The sequence below is a fragment of the Dreissena polymorpha genome, chromosome 3 (assembly GCF_020536995.1).
Source record: "Dreissena polymorpha isolate Duluth1 chromosome 3, UMN_Dpol_1.0, whole genome shotgun sequence".
In the NCBI taxonomy this organism is placed as follows: Eukaryota; Metazoa; Mollusca; class Bivalvia; order Myida; family Dreissenidae; genus Dreissena; species Dreissena polymorpha.
The window spans coordinates 139,104,668-139,118,110 of NC_068357.1; the positions used below are offsets into that span (position 1 = coordinate 139,104,668).

Consider the following 13,443-nt stretch of genomic DNA (forward strand, 5'->3'; position numbering starts at 1 on the left):
GAATATAATTAAAAAAGGAAAAAAAAGTAACCCTCAACTGGGCTCGAATCACTGACTCCTGGTGTCCTGGAGTAAAACGTCTCCCGCTTAGACCACTCGACCATCCGTACTCATTATGCAATTAGGGGATGTATTTCTTACTTATATAAGCAATCCTCGTAGTTTCACAAAATATAACGACAACAACAGAACTTTCCAAATTATTCAATCAGTTCGCGTTGCAACGCTTTATAATTTTCAGGTTTTCAAATCGTCAAAAGATGCATAAAATGGATATTTTAGAGCATGGTAAATGATCAGTATTACTATTTCCTCACAAATATCATAACTTAAACGCAAATTTGCGAATCTGAAACAACTATTTATAATTGTGTGACTTTTTACAAAACGTGAAAAGGCCCCTTTAAGAAACCGCTGGTCGAGATGATGATCAATCAATGCGTCATATACATACAGCCAATAACTCGGGTGATATTAATAAACATGTACTTTAAATAATGTATCAAGGAAGTTACATAAACGTACGTTTATTGCAGTCAATAATGATGTATTTGCATGACGCTTGGCTTTTGATTGGTTTATCCTGATGTATGCGTAGGTTGGCATTTGCTTGTTCAGCAGTAGTTATAAACTAAATCACCATTAATCGATTCTATTTTCAATGACAACTGACAGTTACCATACTATTTACCATAGGTGCTTTTAAATAAAACTCAAACATAAATTTAACCACAGTTGCTTTTAAATAAGACGTACTCGCTTTCAAGTAATAATCATTATTCATGTTAAACAATCGATTAACCCTTATATTACATATTAGCTATGCAATATTTAAAAACAGAGTTTAAAACTATTTTGTTCTGTGTTGCTAACAATTACAAACAAATCAATAGAACAGTGTTTTTATTTCAAAATATTCACCATGTGTGTAGAACTTTCGCTATCAATTGTTATAGACATGCGTCATTTTGTTTTCTTTTCAATCTTTCTTCTAGGAAGCAAAAATATGCCGGCGTATATTGCACTTAGTCATTTAAAGGCACTTGATCACAAAATCGATATATAGAAATATCTCAGGAAGTATTTACTAATATTTCGGTCCATTTTTGCGAGGGTTTACTACACAATAGAGAAATGTAAGAGTCTCAATTTACATGTATTTGTCAATCACGCATTTACATCGAGAATTTTATATCGCACAGTTCATCGAATATTTCATTTTCATTTCATATTCGTTTGATAACCCTCAAGGGTAAACCTATTTCAAAATATTCACCATGTGTGTAGAACTTTCGCTATCAATTGTTATAGACATGCGTCATTTTGTTTTCTTTTCAATCTTTCTTCTAGGAAGCAAAAATCCACTTAAGCGTTTCAGCAAAGTCAACACAAGTTTGTTTGTGTTTGATTATTGTGTTTGACAAACTCGCTTATGAAATGGTTATATGTGTGCTAAATCAGGCATGCAGAAACGTATATGCACCATTATCATTTAATAAGTAAAAACTAATACTTCTATATATTTTACGTAAACAAGTTACATCCGACAATTATTTTATAGACAAGAAGGCATTTTCAATTGAAATTTTGTAATTTAAAATAAACAATTAATTGTAGTTTGTGTTCGTTGGAACTAACTAAACCGTTATGTTTTATAGCAATGAATTTGAAGAAAACGTAAACTTAACGTAACTATTCAATTGAAATGATAACTATATTATACGATTCTCCGGGTCGAAGTCTTTCATGCCATGTTTATTTTATGTTAAACAAACTCAGCGAGTGACCTGTTCAGAGTAAAACACGATTTTTCCCCATCACTGATGTCCAATGCTAGCACCCTACATCCTGTACCAAAATGGTACATTATAATGGAATACAAACAAACAAGTACTTGATAGATAACATTACAACTCACTTTCTTTAATTTCGATCGTCATGACTCGGCATGTGTTTCTAATATCGCTGCTCTCTTATCAACTTCCCCCGCGGCATCGGGTCTGTTAATTGTTAACAATATGTCCCTCAGTTCAGACAATGGTTTCTTGCTCTCCAGCCACGTTTCTAACAACAAGCGCGTGGGACTACTTTGAATCTCCAGCCACCTTATTCTCGACACATTAACGTCCAATTTCTCCGCAAGGTTGCGCCAATCACCCGCTTCCGAACCAGACGTGTTAAGCGGGTCGAGCAGAATTATTAGTTCTCTTATTAGATCTTCTAGAGGATCTTCTTCCGTCGGGGTCAGGGGTGAACTCGGCTGAAATAGGAGCACGTACATTGGGTTAGCTTTAAAATGTTGCACAATTTGCATGCATTCTATTATTGGCACGCACTGGATATTTGGTGTAACTTAGCTTAAAATGACCAAAGATTCCCAGTAAACATTTATTTACAAATCATTTCTATAAATTATCTACTAGGAAACGTTTTTATATTATGAAAAATGATTGTTGCGGGGCTTATGTGTTCAATATGAATGTTCAACAAAACCCAACACATTTGAAAAAGACAACTTTAAGAAGTAATGTATGAAAAAAATATTTTCACATAAACTGTACCAGTAATTATAGACATTGAATTAATAAATGCTCTGTCCATAAGTGGAAACATACTTGTACAAGATTATTCAGTAAGTTAAGATACAACTTACACCAGATTGATATTCATCACGCGCAAAAGATGCAGAATAAAGTTTGAAGGGTTTTCGTAAAAAATCGCGTGTTACTATGATGTTTAAATGGAACGAACAAATATTATCGTTAGAGGTCACATCACTCACCTTTCATGGCGAATAAGCTTTATCAACATAAACGTCAATTAACAGTCAGAACAGCCAAAGCGTTAAACTAGCCTACTATGAACAGATTGCTGATACTGCTATATGGCTAAAACATTACAAGTATTCGGAGAATATTTTTTTTAAATACGACCGGTCACCAAGATAACGTAATAATGAAGATGCACGTACCATGGGCATGGCTTCAGCGATCTTCAGCTTGGCGAATCTGTTGTCGTCGCCTGCTTGGTGAACGTGGAACTCGCATATCATTTCATATACAGTCGTTTTCTTCTGACGCATAACAAAAGTGCAGTGAGGTTGAAAACCGTGCCACACGTTTTCAAATGGCAATACCTAAACAAATAGAAAAACGATTTCGTGTTGTTTGTGTTTGATTGTTTGTGTCGTAGTACCGTTAAGTCTTCCCGTCCACCCAAAGCAGTAGATGCATTCCTCACCTTCTATATGCTGTCTTAAAGGCTAGTCTACCCACCATTCTATTCACGTCTAAAGACGCAACCTTCAATCTCGTCTACCTTACCGTCGGGTCAACCTAACAGTCCATTTCTATCCATCTCAATCTATTTTACAACCACTCATAAAACCAGTCTACTCAAAGCTGAAGGTTGAATGCAAACCCATCCTAATCTTACCAACTACTCTTACTACCAGCCTATACATAGCTTTAGCTCAATTCCTACCAACCAACAACCTGCCTTACCGTCTTAACCTTCTTCCAATCTAAATTTACATTAAGTTGGACTCCTACCAACGTGTATGTTGTCTTCCCGGCTAGTCGTGCTACAGCTGAAGTTGCATATCTATCCACCTCTTTAATGTATTACCGTCAAGGCTTACTAACAGTCTGTCCTCACTTGACATTGCATTCGTACCCATCCCAATCCTGTCTTACCTTCTTGTCTCACTATCAGTCTACACACAGCATAATTTGCATTCCTACCCACTTCTATCATGTCTTGAACTATTCTTACAACCAGTCTACACACATATGCAGTTGCATTCCTTCCAATACATATGCTGACGTAATTAAAGGATATGTTTATAACTCACCTCAGTTCTCTCTCCATTTAGCTGCCATCCATCACATAGTTTGACAAGCTCTACCAAGATGTCGTGTTCGGTGTCGTGGACTATAAAACCGCTGGTGTCAGAGAGCTTAGAAACGCCTTCAAACTGGTTCTGAAGTTTCTGAACTTCCTGAAACAACATTATATATATATATTGAATAAGGTTGTATTTGCTAAGCCATTATTCAGAAAAACATACTCAATTTTATTAATAATATTGATGAAATCATACATACATATGCTATAGGTTTACCCTTGAGGGTTATCAAACGAATATGAAATGAAAATGAAATATTCGATGAACTGTGCGATATAAAATTCTCGATGTAAATGCGTGATTGACAAATACATGTAAATTGAGACTCTTACATTTCTCTATTGTGTAGTAAACCCTCGCAAAAATGGACCGAAATATTAGTAAATACTTCCTGAGATATTTCTATATATCGATTTTGTGATCAAGTGCCTTTAAATGACTAAGTGCAATATACGCCGGCATATTCACTTACATTTGTACACATGGTTTTATGCAAGGTTAATGACAACTTGTATATTAATTGCCTTTATAAATTACCTCAACTTCATCTTTGTATGAATTCAAACAATATATCCTCGGTTTGAAAAGAGAACCTCGCTGCAGTTGGTTGGTAAATGCCACACAATGGACCAGTTTTGCAGCCGTTTTCCCTTGCTTCGATTCCCCAACAAGCGTATATAAAGTAAAGTGGTTTAGATGCAAGGTGATGCGATGCTTTCCGACATCCCTCTGTGAGTAGTCCGCTAGTGTCAGTGTTTCCCATTGACTCTGGTTCTCGAGACTTCCTTCCCTCTTCATTACCTTCGGGACCCAATCGGACGTAATTCTGTAGGCCGAGTGCGGAAACGTCAGCTTTACGGGCTTCTTGAACTTCAAACCAGAAGGCTGACAAAGAACCATTGGACTCAGCATTGTCTGCTTTTTAGTCAGAGGTGGAGCGAAATCCTCATTCCAAAGTAAACCCAGAGAAACCAAGGTTTCATCCACAAGGGCATCTCGGGGAATATCCAGTGTAACGCCAGAAATGTTCATGCGGCCTCCTTTCGGACCGATCGTTTTATGGATAAATATGCCCTTATTCTGTTTAACTATTTGGCCAAATGAACTGGCGTTGCCGTCAAAAATCAATGACGTAGGCAAGCCTTCTTGCCAATCATTAGTAAGTAACCTACTTATAACAGTTTTTCGGTTAGTCTGCGCATCGACTACATTTATAGCTTCTGCGGGAACGTCAACTGCCGTGTTGGTATGTGACTTGTAATAGTTCTGAGCGGTCATCATCAGCAAGCCTATCTGTGGACAGTTTCCGTATACATTCACTTGCTCTTTATGGATTTGAATAGTCATTCTCTTTCTGGCAGAGTCCACGGAAGATACGCCCGAGGTCTGACTCAGAGGACGGCTTCTCATGTGGACCTCATTCAGGTCGATTGCGCTGTCATGTTCAGGGGACATCGCCTTGGAGACCGGAGGCGAGAGTGTGGTCCCCTCTTGCAAGGCGATAATTTCTCGTTCGTGTTGGCGTAGCTTTAAACAAAGCCATATGACCAACGCGGAAAAGATGGCAATTGTCAAAAACAACACGACATAGATAAGTATTAGGGGTGGCTCCGTCCATTCCTGTTGGGAAAAAAATAAAATAATGTGTAATAAGGATTCAAATAGTCAACCAGTATGTATGTATGTGCATATAATGAATTAAGATGCAGATACTGTTATGTATATAAAATTGTACTTACGAGTATGACATCATTTGGTATTTGTTGCAAATATGTAACAGTATCATGCGACAGTTGTTTGGAAAGCTCAGTAATCTCTACATACTTTTAAAGAAAAGTCTGGGAGTCAGCTAACACCGTGATAACCGGACGAGAATGATATAAGTAGCCACATGAACTCCGGGTTAAACTAGGCTTCACATCGTTTATATTTCTGTTATTTTACATACAAGAAGCACGTGTGGACATATATGTCATATATCGGACATACACTTTACAAGACTCCAAGAGGAAAAGAAACTATGATAAGTATGAGTGTACAATTCTGGTTAAATTGTCTGTATTTGCGAAATGGAGCTTGTTATAACCTGTAACTTCTACAGGATTCATCACTGTCTGTTACACATACCGAAAATAAGCATAATATACAATAAAATTTACGAATTGCCTTATCTTGATGAAAAACAACAACTTAACTAGTTGTTCAATCACTCAGTATATAAAATAATGACAATCAATAGTGAATTGGGATTCTACATTTTAAATCAGTATGCATAGGATGACCTAAACCTATTAGTTTTATTCGTTTTATATTATGTCGTACAGCACTGTTCAGAATTAACATCGCTGTTGATCTCGCTTACGATTCATCAGGTAGTCTTAAATAAGACATGGTTTATTTGTCAATGCCTACAGGTTTTTAAACTGTTAACAAGTGCATTTAATGCAAAATGTAGAATGTATTTTTAAATTACATACATATGCCACAGTGCGTGGGAAAAAACTTTTGTTTGGTTGGGATACCAAAACAGATCAAATACGTTTATGTTTTCACGTCTTATTGCATATTTCGATAGCTATAGTTAAAAATGAATTTATCTAAACAAACGTATTTATTTAGATAATAACCTCTTCATAAAATATATATATTATTTGAAATAGTATTCACTATTAAAAGGTTTAAGATAAATAATATATAAACTTACCATTTTTGTGTCGAAGATTTTTTTACAAGTCCGTATAGGTATTTATTAACACAGTACACCTTTTTATGAACTGATCGCAAATACACGCCTGAGACAATGAATACTTCTCTGTTCACAAAACTTCCGCGTTGGTTTCTTAAATAGACATTATTGCGTTACTACAAATGGAAACTGGTTTTACTCGATACGTTAACCTCGGGTATGCTCGTAAATCATTTATAGCCATAAACGCATAGCGTTTAAAGATATGGAACGCCATAGCTGTCTTACGTTGTTACATTTCTTTCGGCCTTCTTTAGAAGGTGTCTTATTATGTCAAACCGCCCTGATATCTTGTCCATATTTGTTGTTGTCTTGTCAAAACACAGTCGTATTATGTCAAACCGTTTAATGTGGTGCTGACTTGTCTAAATATAGTCTTATTATGTTAAACCGTCGTATTATCTTGTCCAAATGTGATGTTGATTTGTCAAAACACAGTCTTATGATGTCAACCCGTCGTGTTATCTTGTTATCTTGTCTGAATGTAGTGCTGACTTGTCAAAACACAGTCTTATTATGTCAAACAGTAACCCTGTCCAAATGTGATTTTGACTTGTCAAAACACAGTTCTACTATGTCAAACCGTCGTGTAATCTTGTCTAAATCTGGTGCTGACTTGTCAAAATACAGTCTTATCATGTCAATCATTCGTGTTATCTTGTCTAAATCTGGTGCTGACTTGTCAAAATACGGTCCTTTTATGTCGAACCGTCGTGTTATCTTGTCCAGATGTGATGTACACTTGCCAAAATAAAGTCTTATTATGTCAAAAAGTCGTGTTATCTTGTCAAAATCATGTGCTGACTTGTCAAAATACAGTCCTATTATGTCGAACAGTCGTGCTATTTTGTCAAAATCATGTGCTGACTTGTCAAAATATAGTCCTACTATGTCGAACCGTCGTGTTATCTTGTCCAGATGTAATGTTGACTTGTCAAAAAACAGTCTTATTATGTCAAACAGTCGTGTTATCTTGTCAAAATCATGTGCTGACTTGTCAAAATACAGTCCTATTATGTCGAACAGTCGTGCTATCTTGTCAAAATCATGTGCTGACTTGTCAATATATAGTCCTATTATGTCGAACCGTCGTGTTATCTTGTCCAGATGTGATGTTGACTTGTCAAAATACAGTCGTATTATGTCGAACCGTGGTGTTATCTTGTCCAGATGTGATGTTGACTTGTCAAAATACGGTTTTATAGTGTCAAACAGTCGTGTTATCTTGTCAAAATCATGTGCTGACTTGTCAAAATACAGTCCTATTATGTCGAACAGTCGTGTTATCTTGTCCAAATGTGATGTTGACTTGTCAAAATACTGTCTTATTATGTCAAACATTCGTGTTATCTTGTCTAAATCTGGTGCTGACTTGTCAAAATACAGTCCTATTATGTCGAACCGTCGGGTTATCTTGTCCAAATGTGATGTTGACTTGTCAAAATACTGTCTTATTATGTCAAACAGTCGTGTTATCTTGTCTAAATCTGGTGCTGACTTGTCAAAATACATACCTATTATGTCGAACCGTCATGTTATCTTGTCCAAATGTGATGTTGACTTGCCAAAATACAGTCTTATTATGTCAAATAGTCGTGTTATCATGTCCAAATCTGCTGCTGACTTGTCTTATTACCGAATTACCGAAATCCCCGCTATAAGTCTTTTTTTTCAACAGAAGTTACCAAAAGGGGGCATTGTTGATAGGTTTTTGTCTGTATCACTGATTTCTACAATAAGAAAGCACTATAATGATTTTTTTTACCATTGAAGGTTTGTACAGTGGGGATTTCGGTACCGTCGCGCGTCTTTGTTCTTGTGTAGAATTACCGAAATCACCGCTAAAAGGCAACGTATGCTGTCAAGAGTGCTTAATAATGAATGTTAATATCATTATTTGCACATTAACATTTATGCGATGCCAAAACCCAACCATACCGATGACATATTGACCCTTTAAGGCGTATTTATTGGGGATTTCGGTACTCGGCGGGCAAATATAGAATTACCGAAATCCCCGCTAAGAGGCAACGTATGCTGTCAAGTGTGTTTAATAATAAACATTAATACTATTTTTTGCAAGTAAACATTCAAGCGAAGCCAAAAACCAATCATACAAAAGACATTTTGACCCTTTTAGATGTAAATATGGGGGATTTCGGTACTATGTGGGCGAATGTAGAATTACCGAAATCCCCGCTACAAGTCAATATTTTTCAAAAGAAGGGGGATATTGTTGCTAAGTTTTTGTCTGTGCCGCTGCTTTCTAATATCAAAAAAGCCCCCAGATGATTTTTTGACACTTGAAGGTCTTTACAGCGGAGATTTCGGTACCTGATCGTGCTTGTGCAAATATGCACTATGAATTCATACTCGGAATCCCAATGATAATGTTTATGATTTAGTTTTTCACTATCAAGCTTGGATAAAAACAATGTTTTATCAGTGATTTCAGTATATTTTGCAATATTCTATCTTAATAAATAACCAATATTAATGGGGAATTCGGGGGATTTCGGGGATTTTCGGTAATTAAGGGGATTTCGGTATTTCTACACAACGCTATATTTTGGTCAACAATATAGAAACGAACATCAAGAAAGTGAACCACATCACCGATGTGAACATCACTGAATTTGACATAATAAGACAGTGTCTCGACAAATCAATACACATTTTAACAAGATAACACTATTATTTGACATAATAAGACTGCGTTTTGACAAGTCAACACCACATTTGAACATGATAACACGACTGTTTGACATAATATGACTGTCTTTTGACAAGTCAACGCCACATTTTGACAAGTAAACATGACGGTTTGACAAGTCAACACCACATTTGGACAAGATAACACGACTGTTTGACATAATAAGACTGTGTTTTGACAAGTCAACACCACATTTGGACAAGATAACACGACTGTTTGACATAATAAGACTGTGTTTTGACAAGTCAACACCACATTTGGACAAGATAGCATGACGGTTTGACAAGTCAACACCACATTTGGACAAGATTTCACGACGGTTTGACATAATAGGACTGTATTTTGACAAGTCAACACCACATTTGGACAAGAAAACACGACGGTTTGACATAATAGAACTGTATTTTGACAAGTCAACATCAAATTTACACAAGATAATACTACGGTTTGACATAAAAGGACTGTGTTTTGACAAGTCAGCACCACATTTGAACATGATAAAACGACTGTTTGACATAATACGACACCTTAAGAAGACAAAAAGAAATGTGACAACGTAAGACAGCTATGGCCTTTTCACGTTTTGGTTAATTGACAAAATTGAAAGAAGTTGTTTCATATTCGCAAATTTTCGTTTTAGTTATGATATTTGTGAGGAAACCGTAATACTGAACATGCTCTACAATAGCCTTTGTATGCTTCTTTTGACAATTTGAAAACCTGAAAATTATAAAGCGTTGCAACGCGAAACGATTGAATAATTTGGATAGTTCTGTTGTTGTCGCTATATTTTGTAAAACTACGAGGATCGCTTATATGAAGTATAAAATACATCTACTATTGTATACGGAAGAATGGCCGAGTGGTCTTATGCGCACGCTTTAACTCCAGGACTCCAGGGGTCAGTGGTTCGAGTCATGCTGAGGGTAACCTTTTTTATATTTTTTTTATTTTATTCTTGATTTTTTTACTGGAGCTTTTTAGATCCAATATTTATCAATATAAACCATTTACTGACAAACTTCAAGGCCCTTTTAACGGTTATGTAGAGAAGTTATAAAATATGCAGAATTTCAAGTACCATAAGGTGAAATAGGATAATTGAGAAATAATTAACTTGGTCATAAAGTAGAAACATTTTTGATGATGCGACGAACGTTTGATTCTTTGTATGTGTGAATAATTTTGGAACTTTGCAGCAGGGTACCTGTATAAGTGTTATATAAATATGTATGTATTTAAATTTATTAATTAGTAATTTTATTTGATCATTTGACGTTTTAGTTCTATTAAATATGTTCCTCTTCGAGATATAGATGATTTCTAAATCACAAAGGGTTAACATATCGCTTTTGTTTTCGTGAATTAATGTTAATCAGATATAATAATAAGCAAAAAAAGGCCCTTAGCGAGTATTAATTAGTTATCTCTAAATTCGCGCTGAATTTGCGATGTGTATAAATTTATTGTAGAGGCCAAGAACTAAACCCAAACTGCCACCTAGCATTACATGGGCAAGCCTATATGAAAACTCCGATGAATAACCCTTTTCACACAGTAAATATAAACTCAACTAAATTTTTACTTTTTATTAAAGGACCTTATAACATAAAAACATAAAAAATGGTTCTGGCATATAATGTCTCGACTCCAAGCAGCAAGGGCCACCTGCGAACATGGCAAGCCCAAACTAACTGCAAATAACTAACTGCACAAATAAATTGTATATGAGTGCTGACTCCGGGTGACGGCCATCAGCACTCCCAACAAAATCATATATATTTTCCCCAAAAAATGTGCCAGGTAAAAAGCGTCCATCCGGCACTGATTGCCAAGGAACTGTTAACTTCAAGCGACTGTCGACAAACCCGAGGTGTCCGAACTGCCCCATCGGAAGTGGAGTCGTGACCGACCTGTATCCGACGTTTGGTACTCTGCGTCTACACGGCAAACTGAAAAACGCAACTCAAACCAGCAGAATATGTAATATACTAAAACCAAATCTAGTACGGAAAACAATCAGTTTCCCCTTATGTTATTAAAATTAATGTGGACAGGCAAATAAAACTTAAAATAAATCTATATTTACCCTAAGCCTGACCAAATTTTTAAATATATAACGGACGCAGTAAAGTGTGACAGAACAACACTGTGTAAAAACAAACTACATGGGTTGGGTGGGAGGGGAGAAAATTTACAACCTTTTGTTTGTGTAGATAACAATGAGAAAGAAATTTTAAATCTGTAAAATTAGCTACTTCGGTTAAAAAACACCAACAATAAGAAAACTGAAAAACCAGCCCAGCAGTGGCCCAACAATAAACAGGTCTATTATTTAGTAATAGACCATATTATTGTAGAGGCCAAGAACTAAACCCAAACTGCCACCTAGCATTACATGGGCAAGCCTATATGAAAACTCCGATGAATAACCCTTTTCACACAGTAAATATAAACTCAACTAAATTTTTACTTTTTATTAAAGGACCTTATAACATAAAAACATAAAAAATGGTTCTGGCATATAATGTCTCGACTCCAAGCAGCAAGGGCCACCTGCGAACATGGCAAGCCCAAACTAACTGCAAATAACTAACTGCACAAATAAATTGTATATGAGTGCTGACTCCGGGTGACGGCCATCAGCACTCCCAACAAAATCATATATATTTTCCCCAAAAAATGTGCCAGGTAAAAAGCGTCCATCCGGCACTGATTGCCATATGGCCACCCAACAACGCTGACCCAGCGGCCCAAATGCCCCAACCTCGAAACCAGCTGGGCCAGAGATGACGGGTGGCCACTGCCAAAGAACTTTGGCTGCAGGGCGGATGGACGCATGCTTGGAGTCGGAAGCAGTAAACTGTAAACACAAGGCAAAGATATGAATAAAAACTAGCAGCAAAAATGCATAAAACCCAGCAGAAAAAAAATGCATAAAAACTAGCAGCAAAAAATTGCATAAAAATTAGCAGCAAAAAACTTTTTTTTTTCTTTTTTCATACATATGAGTAAGAAAAATATGCATACAAACTAACTGCAAATATCTATTTTTGGACTCAATAGCAACACCAACATACATAATGTGTGGGATTTAAAATTGTAAGAACCCCCAAATTTGTGCATCTAGAACTTCAGTAATGGATTGGTGTATTATGCTTTATAAGTTTTTCAAGCCCTGCAGACATATTAGAAAGAAAAATATCTGTACCCAGAGTTGACAAGTGGACTCCGTCCTTCTCAAACAAATGTTCCTCAAATTTTCCAAAGTCAGAGTTGGCCAAGTAATGCCCTCCACATGCCAAAGCCCTAGATGAACCATGACTATTAAGGCGCTTTCTTGCTTTCCATAGCAACTTTATTATCAGAATATCTCCAATTTGACCTTGGAAGCACTGCAGACCATACAATCTTAACACTTGGAAATATAGACAGTATAGTCCTGAATAGCTCGACAATCAATTTTCGAAGGTCCACCAGTGACCGACGACCAAGATCATTACCACCTAAATGTAACACAATATAGTCTGGAGAATTACCCACATTGGCAAGCGAAAGAAATTTTTTCTTTGATTCTGCAAGTGTTAACCCACTGTACCCTTGCCACCAGATGATGTTGGGTTCAAGGCAGAGGTTGGCCCCTTCAGGTCGTAATCTTGCTGCTATGAAGGCTTGCTTGATTATTGATGAACCCAGTATCCAGATGGTTTTCCTTAATACAACTTGGTTTTTGTTAGTCACGTGAATCTAACTATATGAACCATACCTTTTTAATGGGGGTTATTTATTAGGCTGGGCATGACAACAGGAACAGGACGAACATATGTTTGGTAGGCATTGGAAGCCCATCTGCCTGCCTGTTTAATGATCTCCACTGAATAGCCTAGTTGGGAAGCTGCAGTTGCTGCTCCAATTCTGAAGGAGTGGGATTTGTAAGACCCATAATTTAGACCCAAAAGAGAAACCGTTTTCTTAAGAATAGCAGAAAATTGGTAACGAGTAATTGGTTGTTTGTTAAAGTGCAAAAACAAGGGACCAGGCCCTTGAGGACGAACATGAAGATACTGGTTAAGACAC

General features: G+C 36.5%; 1 protein-coding gene across 1 annotated transcript; it reads right to left on the bottom strand.

The window, feature by feature from the left end:
• Positions 1-886: 886 nt before the first annotated feature.
• On the bottom strand, positions 887-7,070 carry LOC127871645 (netrin receptor UNC5B-b-like). The gene is made up of 5 exons (XM_052414763.1): positions 6,612-7,070; positions 4,445-5,527; positions 3,854-4,000; positions 2,972-3,136; positions 887-2,260 (listed from the first exon to the last, which is right to left on the bottom strand). Exons 1-5 carry the CDS (start codon positions 6,612-6,614, stop codon positions 1,937-1,939), a joined length of 1,722 nt encoding a protein of 573 aa, XP_052270723.1. The 5' UTR covers positions 6,615-7,070; the 3' UTR covers positions 887-1,936.
• Between the last annotated feature and the right edge of the window lie 6,373 nt (positions 7,071-13,443).